The 18,847-nt window shown below is 37.9% G+C and overlaps 1 protein-coding gene across 5 annotated transcripts in view; it reads right to left on the reverse strand.

Moving 5' to 3' along the window:
* LOC126869708 (protein tipE) overlaps window positions 1–18,545 on the reverse strand; it is a 112,738-nt gene extending 94,193 nt beyond the window's left edge. For 2 of the 5 annotated variants that reach the window (XR_007690976.1, XM_050626586.1), the window contains exons 1-2: window positions 15,534–18,524; window positions 12,954–13,287 (exon numbers count right to left, since the gene is read on the reverse strand). Coding sequence is in view for 3 of the 5 variants with exons in the window: in XM_050626586.1 (XP_050482543.1) it covers window positions 12,954–13,287; window positions 15,534–16,092 (893 nt within the window). In the remaining 2 variants the exon portion in view is untranslated. Of the gene's footprint in view, window positions 1–12,953; window positions 13,288–15,533 lie in introns of all 5 variants that reach the window. The other 3 variants (XR_007690977.1, XM_050626587.1, XM_050626585.1) reach the window with 2 other exon arrangements.
* Window positions 18,546–18,847: the final 302 nt, after the last annotated feature.

Consider the following 18,847-nt stretch of genomic DNA (forward strand, 5'->3'; position numbering starts at 1 on the left):
CGTTCGAAATACAAAATCTGTTTCTACAATAAATTACACATTTACAGACTTATAAGTGTGTCTCTAACATTTAAAAATCTTCCATTTTTCAGTTAAAGTCGAATAAACAACCGAACATAAAAATTTTTCAGATATTACATATATAAAGATGAATATGTATTTGGAAGAAATATATGTGTTATGCATTTTCGTTATAGATTAGGTACATATTAATAGGTTTATGAGTGAATATTAGTCAACGTAAAAAAATCTTTCTTTCCCACCATTCTTTTTTTTTTTTTTTTTTTTTTTGTTTCAGTCTGTATTATTCCACCTCGACGCGAAATCTAAAGACGTCTGTTCGTTATTGATGGAACTTCTCGAAACAACAGAACTGGGAAAGAATATTCTGAATATTTCAGCCTACAAGCACGGTTCTCGGCGCGTATTTTTGGTCCCTTCGAGAAAACAAACGGAGCGAACTCTGTTTCCTTACATATTGGTGTCTGAAACTGTTTGTCCGAATGATGAATCCTCGTTGATTTCCATTCGAAGAACGTTGAAGCGAAATCGTTTTAACGATTTTCCATCCTGTGTCAGATTTAAGTTTGTTTTCTAAATTTTATAACAGACAGAATTTTTATGGTAACAATTTTCTTTGGAACAATTTTACTGTAGCTCTGTATTGAATTTTAAAATAATGATGTGAAAATCTCGCATTTTTAATTCCTTCAAATTATATTTTCCTTTCTATAGTTCCTCGTATTATTTCTTAATTTTTTATATTTTTAATTAATCATTAAGTTGTAAAAACTTCTTCTTCAGAAATTTACATAGTGATATAGATAATTATTATACAGAAATAACATTTCTTTTAATTGCTGGAAAACTTTTTATGAAATTTCTTTTTCTATTGATCTGTCATGAATTGGATAGGTTCGATGAATCAAATGGAAAAATCTTGGCGAGATTGGAAAAAACAGAATGGTATTCCGGAAGCTCATTTCGTTAGAATCTCTCAGAAAGAATTGTTTTTCTTCGAATCTGGACCAGATGGTGTTCACCGTCCGAAGCTGTCTTAATAAAATCCTGAAAAATATGTTTTCCTATCGACACGAGTGCAGAAGATCGAACGATAAGCCAAACGGTAAGAAGAAATTTAATTTATCTCTCTTACCCCACGGCTCGTTGCGCGATGGCGCGGAACGTATTATGCTAAAACGTCCGAATAAACGATGTGAATGCATCAATGTCGAATAATTAGCAAAGTTGGCGGATCGCCTTCATTTCTATGCAAAGCAAGAACGATATCCTCTTGGATCTAATTTATCTGCTGACGTATAAATCCCTATAACTGAGATTTCGTTTGCTTATGAGAGAAAAGGATTACAGTTCACTTGAATCTTTCACTTAAGTTTAATTGCAATACAATCATCGGAGACGCGTTGTCACATGAATCCAGTACATCATTAACACCGACGAGCAGAAGAATAAGATAGGGTAAAATTGATGGATCTCAAGTTTTATGCAAAGTAGAGACGAGTTCTCCTCGAATCCATTTTACCAGTTATGATATTTTCTAGAAATCAGAATTTTGTATATTTATAAATTAGAGAGGAAGATTATTTACAACTTATAACGTGATGTTATTATTACTCGTATATTATAAATTTTATTATAATTATACAATTTATAATGATTTTATAAGAAGTTTCAAGAAAAAAGAGTTAAAGAATTAAACTTCAACTTCATAATAATCTACTTTAACTACGCTAAATTTTCTGATTATTTCTAACAGTTGCAAGGAACAAAAGAATAAGAACCATTTTATCTTTCGAACTATTTGCCAGGACATATGCTTCTTGTCAACCATTATAATTATTCGAAAAAATTTCGGAAGTTTGGAAGTAACGATGAATTAATGGAGTGATGGTAATTCGTGCACCGTTGTGAATCGATGTATTAGGCGAAGATTAATCGCTTCGAGTAAATACGCTGCTCCAGGATCTGCTTGTCTGATATCTTAGTGTACTATACTAATTACAAAGTTTTCGTTGATTATTTGGACAACGTCCAACACACTTCTCCGATGCACTTTTGCTGTTTGGCTCTGTAATGAAGAATGATAGATGCCCTGGCTTCTTTTTAGGGGGACAATAACCGTTGCCGTTTATGATGCAGATTATTATTATGGAATTAAGAAGAAATATATTGTATACCGCGGAGGGAAGACACATCGGTTAAATTTATGTTTAACGAAACTATTTATTATATTTTAGATTATGAACGGGATATTAATGATCCTAATTTAATAAAGGTAATATCTATTAATATCAGGCCTGTAAGTATGAAACCGGAATTTGCCTATAGATGACCCTAGCCGATAATGTAGTTATCACTAAACTGCGTCATTGATGCCAAAAGTCTTTGTTCACATCTCACAAACATTTTCGACTCAGAACAATACAAGTTTCATACAACAGCATAGTTTGTAATAGCGTTGAACATGTCAAATTTTGTGCCTGGAAACTACGATTTGCGGACAGCATTGACTTTCTGTTACCATTTGAAGAAAACTGCTGCAGAATCGCATCGAATGCTTGTCGAAGCTTACGGCGAGCATGCTCTTGGTAAATCACAGTGCTTTGAGTGGTTTAAAAAATTCGGAAGTGGCAATTTTGACGCGAGGAGCGAAGAACGCGGAAGACCACCGAAAAAGGTTTCGAGACAGCGAATTGCAAGCATCGTTGGATGAGGATGACGCTCAAACGCAACAACAACTCGCTGATCGATTAAACGTGACACGAGAAGCCGTCTCCATACGCTTGAAAGCCATGGGGAAGATCCAGAAGGTGGGAAAATGGGTTCCACATGAACCGAATGAAAGACAGCAGGAAAACCGAAAAACCATTTCTCCACCGAATTGTGTCTGGCGATGAAAAGTGGATATATTTTGAGAATGCTAAGCGTAAAAGATCATGGGTAGCTCCAGGCGAACCACCGACATCGACTACAAGACCAAATCGCTATGGACGGAAGACAATACTCTGTGTTTGGTGGGATCAGAAGGGTGTGATCTATTGTGAGCTTTTAATACCTGGCGAAACCGTTAATACTGAGCGCTACCTGTCGGTAGCAACAAACGATCAATTTGAATCAAGCTTTGCGTGAAAAACGACCAGAATATCGAAAAAGGCAAGACAAAGTAATTTTGCTTCGTGATAATGCACCGTCACATCCAGCAAAACCGGTCAAGGAAACGATCGAAGCGTTCAGTTGGGAAATACTTTCGCACGCGGCTTACTCACCAGACTTGGCTCCGTCCGATTACTATTTATTTGCATCGATAGGACACGCACTTTCTGACCGGCACTTCGCTTCTTACGAAAATGTACGAAAATGGCTCGATGCCTCAAAAGAGCGGCAGTTTTTTTGGCGTGGTATCCACCAATTGCCAGACAGGTGGGAAAAATGTATAGCTAGCGATAGGCAATACTTCGAATAAAATATTTTTAATCATTTTCATACAATAAACCTGTACTTTCTATAAAAGAATTCCGGTTTCATATTTACATACCTATATTTCCTATAATGTATAAGGTTTTACATTATAGGAAAATTAATATTATAGTATTTTGAATATGAGCATCGTCTATTTAACCATAAAAACAGTTACGCTTCTTTGAAACTTAATATGTATATGTATATAGATATATCCAGATGTAATTACATATTACATATAGATGTAATCCGATAATTTTCTAGATTATAGTTACGTGTAAATCAAAAGGATCCAAAATTGTGTGTAACCGAGATACGTGTAACTTGAAACGCAACAAAGCAACGCGCGTCTCGTAACAATAGCCGCGCAAAGTGAAACATGTGTTCGAAGAAATGATTAAATGCAACCAATATGTCGCAGTTTGTAGTTATTAAAAGCGCTTGACTGTTTAACCAAAGCAAAGATGAATCCACTATACGTCGCCACTCGAAGTCTGACCTTATTTCCACGGAGATTAAAGTTTCATTTATCGAATGAAGGTACTAGCTTCGCGCGACCTTCTATACAGTGGTTCAGCTGTAAGTGAAACTGTATTTTCATCCCTTTCGTGTTCACCGGTTAAATAATTCGTAATTTTTATTCGAAACATTTACATTCATAAGAATCTGAATGGCAAAAATGTAATGGTTATCTTTTTGCTTATACGTTATTTACGTGTTCGATTTCGAGTTAATACATCATAATTGACTCGGTACATTGAATTCTTTCAATTTTACAGATATTACATATCGTTATTGATTTTATTTTTTTTTATACATAGTTATGGATCGTTGCCTTGAATTTGTATGAAGTTGACAGAATATTATATCTGTTTACAATACAATTTTATAAATTCTCCTTCGATATATTAACAAGCCTCGATATTCAATGGAACCATTTTTAACACGTTTATTATGTTCGTACTTTATACTAATTTTTTACTAAATATATATTTACAGTAAATGTGTTATAGCTTCTATGTCAGGTTGGTTTCGATTTTAATCAATTTAATCATGACAGCGTTAATGAAATTTTGCAATGTTCTTTATAACACGTAGAATAAGTCATAAAAGTTTAAAAATAAAAGTTTTCTATGGTAAGAGTTTAAATACTTTCGTGAACTACTGTATACTCGACAAAACTAATGCGACCTGGGCGAAACATATCCCTCTCGGATGGATAATTTTAAAGCGCGACAAGACGAACTCAGAGGGAAGAAACTCTGTTCTCGAGAAGGACAGAGCCGTGACCCGCATTTCGAGTCTCGCATTGTTTCCTCCGGCAACAACTCTCCTTCGTTACAGACCGATCGACAACGAACTCACCAGGGTTGCGTTGCAATATTACGGAAATGTTTTCTCGCGGTGCAGACAGCGCGAGAAACAAAGCCATGCCGTGTGGTAGAAACTTTAATGCCGATTCGTTAACCGTATAATTCATCTTTTTGAAATCTCGATGGCCTGGTTATTGTAGGAAACTTGCAATTTTCGGTAATTGTTAAGTTAATCACAGGGCGAAACTGAGTTCTTAAATGAGTTGTATTTTGGGGGATGACTTCATCGCTAATTTTAGTTGGTAAGAAGAGAGTTAGAGAGAGTATAGTGTGTTTCAGCTTAATCGTGTATGAAAATGGAAACGGGAAACCCAATTTCTGCAGTTTGTAAATAACGATTTCTAACTTTGTTGATCTATTTTTGAAAAACTGTAATCTAACAATTTAAGGAAATAACGTATCTAGAATTCGTACTTTGTCACACAGTATACTGTTTATTACCAGAGTGAGAAATTACCTCAATGAAAAAATTCGTTTAATAATTAATGAAAGGTTACCTTCAGAGGATAAGATTTATTAACAGACGTATTCCAAAAGGCAGTCGAAAACCATTTCGCGTTACAAATACCACCTTTAAACTTCAACCAGTGTAGTGTAAAGCGAAGCTTCAAATAAATCTCCATTTGTTGTTTACAACAAACTACCACTGAAATCAACCGGTTAAAAGTATCTTTCAAAGCTGTTACATTTGCAATCCCCGTAGAACCACTAGAACCTTAACTGCGCTCCAATTTCCTGACGTTTTACCACAAAAAATAAGATCAACGCGATTCGTACCGCTGGGTGCTCTGGGATTCGAATAAATCTGCGAGTCTGCGTCAGAAGTAATTAAACTACAATCATGCCTAACGGCAGTCCAGATAACTGCTTCCAAAGCGTTCGTAACACCAGCCACGTCATCTGAAACTGCATTCCGATTTATGGGTATGCATGTTTTGGCTGTGTATACAGGATGTTCACGCAATTAGTCTCCAGTATTATTCTTACAAGTGACAGAGATCTGTGAGAAAACTAGAAGAGAACAAAGTCCGATTATTTTCTATGTGCGATGGTTAATTACTAAACTACTAAATTTTCGTAGAAATTTTATAGATAGTATGGCTTTTTTATCATTAAAAGATTCTCAAACTTCTCTCTTTGCCATTTCCTATCTCAAATTTAACGCTTACGAGGAATACCGTATAATTATTTTTATACCTTTCATTCTAATTTCTCTAGTATATCTTTTATACTATAGTTATCTACAGATTTAATATTAAAAATACTACATATCATAAATATTAAAAATATCACTAAACTAATCAAACTATTAAATATTAATGAAACTTCTTTTTCCATTTTTTTCGCGAATTTATCATTTACACCGAAGATGCTGAAAACTAATAATATGAACATCCTATATATACATGTGTATATATGTACGCGTACATAGGAGAGAAGTTCGCTCGTGAAACCGCATTTCTCTGTATGCAGGTGCATGTGCAAGTGTGAGCGGCCTCGAAGCCACGCCGTGAGACTGATTCAGTTTGATCGAAACCGTAATTTCGCGGGCTAGGCACAAGCCGGGAGGTATATAGGGGAATATCGAATACCTCGTATTGTAAGGTGTAATATGGATGTGGGGAGAGGAAATGGAACTGTCGGTTAAGAGGGTGGGCTGCGTTTTTCCCAAGCAGATTTGTAGGTACTTTCTTGGAAAGAGGTTCCTTTAGAGGATACGCTCGAGCAACATTTTCGATGTCCGTTTTTCTCCGACAAAGAAGGACGTTCTTTTTTAGCAGTTAGAGTGGATGCTTGAATCAATTTTTGGGGGGGGGGGGGGAATGCGGGAGTTGATTTCGCCAGAGACTTGTTAAACAGCTTTAGGGATAGACGTCTGAAAAATGATAGGCAATTAGAAAAGAAATGAAAATATATGGTTGGGTTTTAAGAAAGGGTGTTTAGAAAATGTTGTGAATGGATGTTTAAACAATGAGGTAATTATTGCAAAATAATGAATATGTTTTTGAAAGGATGAAATTGCTTCGCCATTATTAATTTCTTTTAAGATGAGTACATTGTTGGTTAATATTTAATGGAGAACGTAAAGGGTACCATGAGAGAATGATTGCGCATGTTGAGGAATTAATGTTTCGGAAATGGTAGATAATTAGAAATATAGAAAAACATAGAAAAACATAAAAATATACAATAAACATTGAAAAACGAACATGTTCTCGGAAGAATAGGGTTCTATTATGGATATTATTATGTTTTCTTAAAATTGAAAGGGAGTGCTCTATTCTGTAAACTTATTTTCTGGTGGAAATACGGGAGTTAGTGCTATGAAAGAGGTATTGAGATATAATGATGACTTTGGACATTAGATTGTTTGAATAATTAATTCATAAATAATTAATTAACAAATAAGCCGTTAAAAATATACTATTTGAGATATTAAATACTCAAATACACAGCTTAAAATAAGCATATATATTCATAAAATACGCAAATTTCACGAGCAAAATTACTATAAAATCACCAGATGCTCTAGTAAAATTTATTGCTGCCACACAGCGTAAGACAACATTCTCATATTTTAAAGCAGTGTACACGATACTCAATTACTTTGTATGGAACAGGCTGAGAAAGAGTTGTTTATTACCTGGATAATATTAATCAAAAACAAAGAGAGCAGTGGAGAATAAGGCAAAGGGATCCGGATGTATCCAGTTATAAAGTTAAACTTGAACAAACTTTTCAACCGTCTGCTAGTTAGTACTTCCTTTGTATCTCGGAGTTATTACATCTTTATTGCAAGTGTTTTATAGTTTGAAGCAATGAAACTCCAATAGCTCGCAGAAAAGACAAACATTAATTATTTAAAACAATTATAAAACAACTCTACTTTGATCCTCGACTAGACACGTTTTAACGTTATCGTCAAGAAACTAGTTTCTTTCATCGTGAATACTTTATAAGTGGAAGAACCAAAAGAATGTAAAAGGATATAAACCATACTCAGTCTGAATCGTACATAATACGATCCATAAAGATTCCAAAATACCATAATGTCTATTTAAAATCATAGTCTGAAAGCATCAACTTATCATTATACGATCTTTCTTCACGTGGTTGTAAAAATTTAAAGGTTGACGTTTTTTCGATAAAAGTTTCAGAATCGTTTAATGAGTACAGTCATATTATTTTTGAAGAACTATTCGTCCAATTCGCCCGTTCCAATAAAGAATAGTTTGATAATTACTGTTTCCAGAAGAAAGGAAGAATACTACCTCGACTTTTCAGTGAGAAATCCTCCAATGCTATTAAAGCTATCTGTAACAAATCAGCTTCAAGAAATTCCAACACTGGAAGCGAAACTGCCCAAAACGACGCAGAGTTACGCTGTTCTCTCGCATTCGAGGTAATTCAACATGCTCTGAACTTCCGAGTCCCAAATACTGCATTTTTGCAGATGACAAGGTCGAACATGTAGTGCCCGCTAGTTGAAACGAATTCCCGAGTTCTCTTTCCTCGTACAGGTGTCAAGGGAACAATTCGTGAGTCTTCTGGAACGCCATTCCAATTAAAAGTTCCATGACGTTCTACGCTTCTTTTCTGTCAATGCTGTATGTTCCTAAACACACTCGCCGCCTGTGGTTCAAAATCGCCTCGCGAGATCTCGAATACTTGACAAAACGTCGCGTCCCTTTCGACCAAATGAAAATTCGTTCCGCAACGTGCTTTTCGCTTTGCGGGGCTTAGCATTCGACCACCGATACGTGAAACAGCTGAAAATTTATTAAAATAGCTTCCCTTTCGAATTTCCTGCTCATGGAAAGGTGAGATAAGAGAAAAGACCCATGGAATATCGGGTTCCAAGCCTGGTTTATATTCCGTTGCATGAATTTTGGGATAGCTTACAAGCGCGAGTGGATGATACTTTGAGAAATAATAGGCAATATATGTAGAATGGTATAATATTTCGAATGTTACGAGATCTGGATTTAAGGCAAGTGACTGGAAACACCGTGTTTTTTTACTTAAAGGATCGTTTCAGCTTTGTGTAATGTGGTTTACTTAGAATGAAGGTCTAAATTGTTGTTGCTGTTGTTGAGGATAAGAAGAAGCAGCCATAAAAGATGTTTATATGGTTTGAACACGTGCTCAGTGATGATAAAAAAAAGATTCAAAGTCATCTTAAAAAGTATTCCGGCTTTTGCCTGTATCAGTCTAGTACACAGCAATAAAAATAAATTTTTCACTAGTATTAAAGATAACGAGAAATGAACGAGATGTTCATCTAGCGATGATAAGAAAAAGACTCCTAATGATCATCTTGAAAAATATTCTACAGTAAGAAATGCTATAACAAATACAATGGTGTACCGATACTTTTTATAACTACTGTAAATTAAAATAATAAAAGACAAAACGCCGTGCTCGTAAAGTAACTAAATTTCCATCAAAAGTATCGCGGAAAATAAATACGCAAGTAAACAGAGCGACACGCCACTCGCTGGAGAAATGAAAGATTTATTCGCCAAACGTTATCCAAGGGCAATAAAGCGATGAGTTCATAAGCCAAAGGATCTGGAGGACATGAAAAGAGGGAGAAAGCGGTAGAACTGGAAGAAGGGCGATGGTTTGGTCGATTAATCCAGGTCTGATATATCATGGTCCAGGTTAGTGGTGCGTCTGAGTTATCCTTTTCGCGCGAGCATCCAGCCTGTTCCTCCTAATACCAACCACGATACAGTATACCGTGCGACAGCTATAAAGATGACAAACGGGTTACGACAGGAAAATAACAAGCCGCCGGCCATGATGAGCCTGCAGGATGCTCGGCAAACGATCGCGACGTTTAAAATGGGCATGTCTCGACTTTCGGTTAGGAATCACGACCTCTTTCGTCGCAACGATATGCTGACATCACGGTGTAACTCTCGTGGCTCTTTTATGAGCCCGCCATTTGTGTGTATATTTGTCTGGTTCCCTTTGTGTCAGTCGGGTTTTAACGTAAATCAAGAAGTGTGCCAAACTGTTTTTTACTGCCTCTATATTTCCTCTTTTTCTGTTTCGTTTAGCATTTGCTTCTGACTTTTTGTCTATTGCAGTGAAGGTTCGAGTACGTTGTAGCAAGTTGTTGATACGTAGGTATTTTGAATTTCATATTTGAATAATTTTAGACGTGGCATATATTTGTTAAAAGACAAGAGAAAACGTCAAATATTTTTTCCCCTCTTTGCCTATTGATGTTCATACATGTAGTATCGGGGAGAAGGGCCCAAGAAACGTCGAGCTAACTACAGACAATGTCGCGAGAGCCGAGGCGCTGTCGGCTCCATCAATGCATTGCCGGGTCCTTCAGGTAAATAGCTTTGCCAAAAAGACCTACGTGACCCTGGCTACGAGCGTCTGTAGAACACGTGTGCGGTGGGCCCAGCAAAAGACAATAGAATGCTACAACGGCCAGAGAGAGTCAGTCGAGAAGCAGAGTGCGAGTTGGGCGGACACGGAGTGTGAGTCGGCGTGCGACGATATCGTAGTCTGTCCTTTGTTATTGAATATCACTCATTAAAATACCTTAAACTTTAAACTCTACCATCATCACTTGTCCTTACTCTAAGAATCCACCAGTTACTACATACATTTTTTAGAGTACTAGCTGCAAATTTATAGACTGCAGTAAATGTTACTTCCTGTGTGGTTATACAAACTATTCCGTTAAAAGCATGTCAGAAAATGAACATCGATTTTGTTGCTTCATTTTTGTAATTTCGGGATTTGGAAATGTAATGAAAGATAGATATTAGGTTCTACGAAAGTTATCTCGCTTATTTAGATCATTTCCTTCGTAGTACTATATTATAGAGATGAGAAATTCCTAGTGACTTAGAAGACCTATTATCAAAAAACGCAAAAACTGTCAATAGTACTCGATACCTAATTTTCATTCTATACGTAGCAATAAATGTTGTCCTTCCAATAATTATACGAGCGTGTTGGTTATATGCGGTGAATAATTTGGGGAATGGCGGAGATCCATCAAAAAGCACGTCAAAAAGTCGAAAGACACGGAAAAGTGGCCTCAGTGACGCAGTGGCCTGTAATGGAGCAGACTTGAGTTTAAAGCAAAGCTCTGAGAGCTTTTTTTTCGCGATACCGCATAATAACGCGAGCTCCCGTGGGCTAACGATAAAATAAAAGACGAACTCGTATCTTTGTTATTAAATATGTAACTGTGCTCGAGCGCAGAATGTGCCCGTATTTTTTTAGCAAGCAAAGCATTTGTGGAACGCAAATGCTGTTTTAGGATGCACGTTCGTTTCTTCGAACCTTCCTCGGCCATCGAATTTTATAACCGCGTGAAGATAATTAACAAATATACCTGTCGACTTCAATTTACGGCAATTGTCTCAACTAGATTAAAAAGAATGAATATAATAATTTTTATGTAAATGACAATTATATATATGCTTTTCATTTTATTAGTAAGTATTTTCTGTACTTTTGTACATAAAGCATAAACCTTTATCCTTCAATGTTATTAGTATTTTCAACTCTTAAGATTAAAATATCTGCTACGTACAATATAAGATTTTTTATATACGATTGGTAAGAGTGGTTGAAATCAAAATCCTATAATCTCATTATCTGAATACCAGAAGATCCTTTCGTTTTTGTCAAAGGAAAATTATTTCGAAAGCTGCCTGGCCAATTTTCATCTAATGAAGAGAAACCTTCCTATTATTTTTTACCCCGACACTTCGCCTCATTGACAGTACGTTCACGATCTCTCGCAACGGTAAATCCATCAATAGGTTAACAAAATTCCAGATCTAACGCTCAATCACTAAAGATACGATCGATTCCCTTTATAAAGGAATTCTTTTCTTCTCTGTGTTTAACGAGATGAAACAGTCTGAAGCGGTATCACGTTCGATGTTTATCAGTCGAAGGATTTCATCAAATGTATTCCTGTCACGTTCTTGTATGCGTTAGACGCTGGACATCCGAGTGCAATGAAGAACGAATAAAACAAATAAGTTTTAAATTTGCACTTCTCTTATTTTAAGACGAAGAATAATAAAGAATCGTAATTTCTACAAGTGAAATATTTTACTTAGATTATTAAAACCATAAATATCCAGAAAATATTAAAATATAATGACAAATTATAATAATCTTGTAAAAATTGAAATACTAAAAAACGTTTTAAAATTTTTATAAATTGTATATATTACCATTTTATTTTTAAATATTTTTAGTATACCATTTGTAAGAGGAGAAACTAAATTCAATATTTGTTAAGAATATAAAGATTCTTTTTAAATTTTCGTTGAAAAATAGAAAAATTATCACCATGCATGTGAAATATCTTTATTACCCCCGCTTTAGTTTCGCAATTAATAATTCTCTCATCTACGTACAACATGTCGCACATAGAAGCAAGTCGGTCAATCTTAATATTTGAACAATCGTATTTACCTGAGCTTCAAGATTTGTTTGAGAACCTGCGCTAATAAACCACTTTGTACTCCATACGCCAACCATCTGAATTCAAATTTATACTCGAATTATACCTCGAAATTCCCAAAGCAACTTGCCTAGCTTTCATTCTCCTTTCAAACAATCACCGTATCCTATATTTATCTCCAACTTCTTCCCGATTTCAAATCTCACCACGTGACAATTCTAACTCCAAAATCTTCCTGTCGAAGCACGAAACACTATTGGAAAAAGAAAGATTCCACGTCTTCGTTGATCATTGTCAATTCACTAGAGGAAACGTGCTCTTCAAGTACTAGTTCAATGAATAATGAAACGTTCACCGATCTACTGTCGACATCCCAGCCGTTCCCGCCCCCTTGAGAGCTTCTTAAAACCTAATCTAGTGTTTTCCAACTTTCTCGAATCGCAACCCCTTGTATGTTGACTATAATAATCCGAACAATCTAAGATCTGCACTTTCATGTTGTTACGGATTAAAATTTTAGGACCTAGTCAATCGAACATTGTCTAACAAGTTATACTGCCAGAAGTTCATTCGGAACAGGCAACAAGATAGACATTCTACAGGGGCACTAGATGATTTACCGATGTTTAAAGTCACATTACCTGAGATCGTTGCCCCTGCCTCTTCTCATTCCTCGCGACGAATGCCGTGGCGGTGGACTGCACCTGCAGTCACAGTGCATCACACACAGAGCGACGCTGGTCGCGAGAGTCACTACGAAAGGCGCCGCGAAGAAGTGTATGATGGTGGTGACCTGCGCCTCGCGGTTATAGTTCGCCATCACTATGCTGCCGTTCACGCGGCTGTAATGGCAGGGGAATTTCGCGCCTTCGTAGCCTAGTTCGCGGGTGAAGTTTTCGCAGTCGACGATCGGCGGATAGCCGCACCCCTTGATGTTCACCAGGAGCACTGCCTCCACGTCGCCTGGCGTCGGCACTGTTAAAAAACAAAATTTCAAATTATATTAGAATAGATTACAATTTGAAGTTCCACCTTTGTTTTTTAATCCTATTATGATCTTTTTTCATCCCTCGTTCCTATATTTAACCTATTCACAGAGACAGCGGCTGTGTATATTCTCTGAACTCCAATATTGGATACATGGCAGTTTCTGTACATTTTTACTAGGTGCGTAGAAAAGTATGTAGACAAATATGTGAAAAATTATATACTAATGTAATAAATTACCGATGAAATTTCTATTATCGATCCTTTCCTGATTTTCGACGAAATCGAATTTCAACAAAAAATTAATCTAGACACGGTTGAGTGATATAGACCAGAACGCAATAGAAGGGTTAATAAAGGGATCTTCTTCGAGAAGAAAAACATTACAGGTCAAACTGCATGGTTATGTCACTCATACACATCTTCGAAAAGGTATAAAAAGCTTTGAGAAATTGTTTGAAGCATTATTCTGGGTAAAAATGGTGTATAAACGCAAGTAATGTTATTCCCAGTAAGTTACATGGTTATGATATTTTTAAAGTTTTATTGTTGCTATAGCGGGATTTCTAGTCTTGTATGAAATGGCTTCTTAAACATACGAAGCAAAAGACAGATTTTAAGGATTTGCCACAGGATCGAAATAGAAATAGAAGCAATATTTTATATCCTTCCGTTTAGTTTCAATTTCTTCAATGTAATTTTATAAAATTCTAAACTCTTATAACTGTATAAATATCATTTTGCAAAATGCCTTTCTAAGTTGCTATTAAAGCGAAGAACAATTAGAACCTTCTTATGAAAAATTGAGATCTTTCAAACCAAAATGATTCGAAACGAATTGAAATTCTAAATTTAAAATTATAGATGTAATTATCTCTATGAATATATATCTAATAACATTAAAAGAATTAAAAATATTACTTAGAAAATTTTTAAGTATTTTTTAACGTTCATTCATTCATTACGAAAACAATTACATGTTTTTATAATAAATATTTTAACAAATTAATATATGAAACATAAATTTATACTTATAATTTTCCAATGAATAAACTGATTCTAAAAATTGTACAGTACCCTCGTGATTGCTTTGCAAAGAATTGCTGGAAGTAAACTAACCTTATAATCGTGATGTAATACGCTGATTTACCTCAATAATAGAATCTATTTAATAGAAAACTTTCAATGCTGTCATGATACAACGCAAGTCAATGAAATAGAAATCTTTCAATGCTGCTATGATACAAAGCAAGTCAATGAATTAGAAAATAGAGGAACCTAGACAAAATCAAGATCATTCTAGACAATGTACAACGTACAGTAATAAGTTTTCTGCCAATTCAGCGAAACGATATCGATAATATCGACCTTGTGATGCGGTCGAATTAAAGAGGTGCGAAGTTGCAAGGTTAACGACAAACACAGACACCAAACATCGACTATGGATTTTTATGATGTAAATTTCATGCGTCTTATACAGGATGATTGGTAACTGGTGGTACAAGCAGAAAGGGGGTGATTCTATGCGAAAAAAGAAGTCGAAAATATAGAATAAAAATTTTTCGTTCGAGGCTTTCTTTTAGAGAAAATCGACTTTGAATTTTCGCTCGGTACGCGTGCGGTATGTTATAACGGATCTCACTGTAGATCGTTGTCTCGATGGAAAAATTAAAAAAAAAAAAAAAAAAATGAAAAAAAATTTTTATTCTATATTTTCGACTTCTTTTTTCGCGTAGAATCATCCCCTTTCCGCTTGTACCACCAGTTACTAACCACCCTGTATATTTATATATAAGATATATTTAATATTAATTATGAATATATTTATGAACGCCAAGAAGTGGGTTGAAAGTAAGAACAAACTTTATTAACAGTTTAACAAAAATAATTATATAAAAACAAATACTCGAATGATAATAAAAGGCTAGGATCCTTCTATGGTATTAGTTGTTCAGAAACTTGTGTAAGTTCAAATAAAAATCAAATTCAACTGATGAAATCGAAAATAAATCTAAAACGACATAGAAAAGCACCGCTACCTGCACAATTAAATAGAGACGCACGCTTCGTCATATGTATCAATGATCAAAACAGTATTTAATTACTTCGTCAAAACATTCTGTCACCATTTCTCCACTACAGTCCAAAATTACACGAATCCAACAACAAGTACATGCTCTAAACTGTGAAGATAGAACTACTCTCCATAAGTCTGCAGTATGAGAGTTTCTTACCCGAAGTGGTTGAGGTGTGCGTGACGCCGGTAGAGTTCTCCGAATTGCCTCTACCCCCGGTGTCATTCTTCATGCTCGTATTGCTCCATGGTGTATACGTGACGTATATATGCGTACACCTATAAACGTCACTGGTGCATCCTTCGCGGCAGGAACTCCAGGTACAATTGAACAAGCCAGCGAGTTCTTCGCGCCTGGAGGTGGTGCAGATGACCGGATCTGGCGAGAAATCGGCAGCTAGAGTGCTGATGGCCGGATCGACGTATAGCGGCACCAAAAATAATAGGGCCGCACCGCCGGACGTCGCGACAAATGCCAACGCCGAGGTGGCGTAAAAGTTGAACCGCTGACGGCAGGTACGCCGTGGCGGTCGGCGCCGCGAAGCGCCGAACCCGAGCTCCAACAGTTTGCGACGACGTAGCTCTCGCTCCTGAAAGTCGTGTTTCTCGTTTAGCTGATGCTGCTGCTGATGCCTGGTGGTGTGCTCGCCGGCGTGATGATCGCTCTGACACTGGACGCAACTTGCCTCCAGCAGGAGTTCAGAGCTGCTCCCGCGCATCACCCGACCGCTCTCAAATAGGTGCCAACCGGAGCTTCTTCAGACGTTCCAGGCAAACGATCAAGGGTTTTCGAGGATCCTTATCTTCACTAGGACTCATCGAGTGCCGGCCAGGCCGCTTTTGTCCGTTGACTACTAAGGGGTCGGGAGCTGTTTCGTTCGCGAGGTCGACCGTCGAGCCTCCTTTCGCATCGACCACAAGTAGCAGCTTTCTGAATCGTTCAATCGACAAGTCGCTTCAGTGATCTCATTTAGCGAACTATGTCATCTGGCGAACACTTTGGCTTGCGACTGGTCTAGAGGTTGTTTGATCAAAGCGTTAATTAAAGCGAGGATCGACGAGGATTTGCCTTTGTTGATCCACCTGAGGTTTTAGGCTGTGCGATGTTTAGGACCGTGTGGAAACGAGGAAATACGATCGGTACGCTTTGTGGTTTCGTTAATTCTATCAGTCCGACGACGTTGCTTTTACGTTCCGCTTTTAGAGTGGAATTAGATGATACAACGCATAGGTGATGCGAGAACAGTCTGAGTCCTGACGAAGCGATCCTCCGTTATCGTCGCTTCGTTAAGCACGACGGTGTCTGTGAAGTCTTATAAAAACTCTGTAAGAACTCGAGAGAGATCGAGGGATGTGCGTGGCACATTTCGCGAATGCCAGGACGTTCTTGATCGGTTGAGTATCCTTGACACGACATCGTGCGGATTAACGAATTCCGCTATCGCCTCATCTGGCCTGTAACGAGGATTTTCTATTGAGACTAGATTCTTGGCCAAATGCAATGGAATAGAATAGGACTCGTGCGTTACGCTATTTCAAAACGAAATAGCTAGGTGTCGTAACAATCGAACGGACCAACCGACTTGTCCGCACTTTACGTTTCCGTTTTATCGCTATGCATAATGACCTTGAACGTTTAAAGTTCTTTTAGGCCATCGAAGTAAGTCGATCGATCACGACCTTTAGCTGTAGTCACGCTGTCAGGCATAGAGCATCTTTCCTAGCTCGGTCTTCCGATCCGTGCATGGAAAAGTTTCAAGGCCGTTATCTTTGCTCTGAGCACTCCTACAAACCGCCTCTCTAGATAACTATCACTAAACTCTATCGCGTAATCGACGACACTTGAATCATTACAAAACTAAATCCTTAATTAGGCCTTGGTAATTCCCGTTCACTGCTACAAACACTCTAACTAACGAATATCGAATAAGCCGAATAAAAATATTTCAAAACACGATAAAAGACGGATCAACCAATCATTTCTGTAATATTCCAATTGGCTTCGATCTTCTCGGATATGATACACTTTATTGTCTTTTTGCTTCTTTCTTTCCTTCGTTCCTTCGCCTTAACTAACAACTCGAATGAACAGACATAAACATCCGAGGATCATTCTAATTAACGAAAATTTCTAATAAATCCGCAGTTGTCATCAGCGCGTATAATCGGCAAAAGTCGCGTCCAGAACGAGGATGAAGGATAACGCGTCTCGCGTCGCTTGGCCGAGATTGATCGAAATTCTCTTACTTTCTTCCTCCACCGGAAAGAACACGGCTGCTGTTCCTTCGCGTCGATACCGTAACCGTAATCAAGGAAATCCGATCGTGAGCGACGCGACCTTAACGAACAATAGACCCCTTTCTCGCCTAGCTATTTCTCTCCGTTCTTCTCTCGACACCTCTTAGATAAATCCTCCCGCCTCTGGTATCTCGGACGTTTATTGGTCCAGCGTTAGATTATCACGAACGATCTCTTCTTTCTTCCTTCTTTCAACCAAAAAAGAACACAACGTCTGCCGCTGGCCTCGGTTACAGGAACGATTACAGCCGCAACTAGTTGCCTCTGGCCACTGCCTGTTGACCTAGATATCTCGGCCGATCGGTGGCACACACCGGTGTTTACCTTAAACGACTCGAACAAGCGAAGGCGCGTATCCAAGACAGCGAGTGTCCCGTGTTGCTGTGTGATCAATGAATCTTTGAATCTTTCCACACCTTCCACGACTACTATCACCTTTAAAAAATACACCTGTCGCCGCGTATATGTATGTGATTCGTTAGAATTGCTTCGATCCACAAGTGTTCGAAACAACGATTCTATTGGAATGGTGGCCGCGTATTCGTCGAATAAAGACAGACCCAGGCTCGAAGATCTAAAACACCCCAACACCTATCTGCGACACCTGACACCTACACCTGTCTCCTGGCTCCTGGAGTTTCGTCACCAGCTCAAAACCACGTCTCCGTCCGGATGTTTCTGGCACAGGGTGCAGGAGCTAGGATCAACCAGCTTTTTCAAAGCTTTCGCGTGTTACATCTGGGCACACCTGCACCTGTGAACTCGCGTTCCGGATAACATCCGCCTCGCGGATCGCGAGTTAAAGCGTGACTACTCGTCGAAACTCGACCGAGAGTCCTCGACGGGACAAGCTTTCGTCCGAAGCGACAGGGCGGGGTTCCAGGCGCGCATGAGCGCGTGTGTTGCCGTCTCACCCTCCGCGAACCACCGCCACCCCCACGTTGCACTCTCCTTGTTTACGCTCCTGCTTTGCTCCCTTTTTGCTTGCCTTCGCGCCATGCCCGCGCGCTCGACCATCCCCTATCCCACCGACCGTTATCATCATTTAATTGCGACTTATAATTAAACCAATTTTTTGGTGCCGTCTTTTCCACGCGTACTTTCGCTCGTTAATGAAATTGAAAGGGTTAGAGAGGGTAGGCAAAGGATGTTTTGATCGAATTTGTTGAGAGGAAT

This window comes from Bombus huntii, chromosome 9 (genome assembly GCF_024542735.1).
Source record: "Bombus huntii isolate Logan2020A chromosome 9, iyBomHunt1.1, whole genome shotgun sequence".
In the NCBI taxonomy this organism is placed as follows: domain Eukaryota; kingdom Metazoa; phylum Arthropoda; class Insecta; order Hymenoptera; family Apidae; genus Bombus; species Bombus huntii.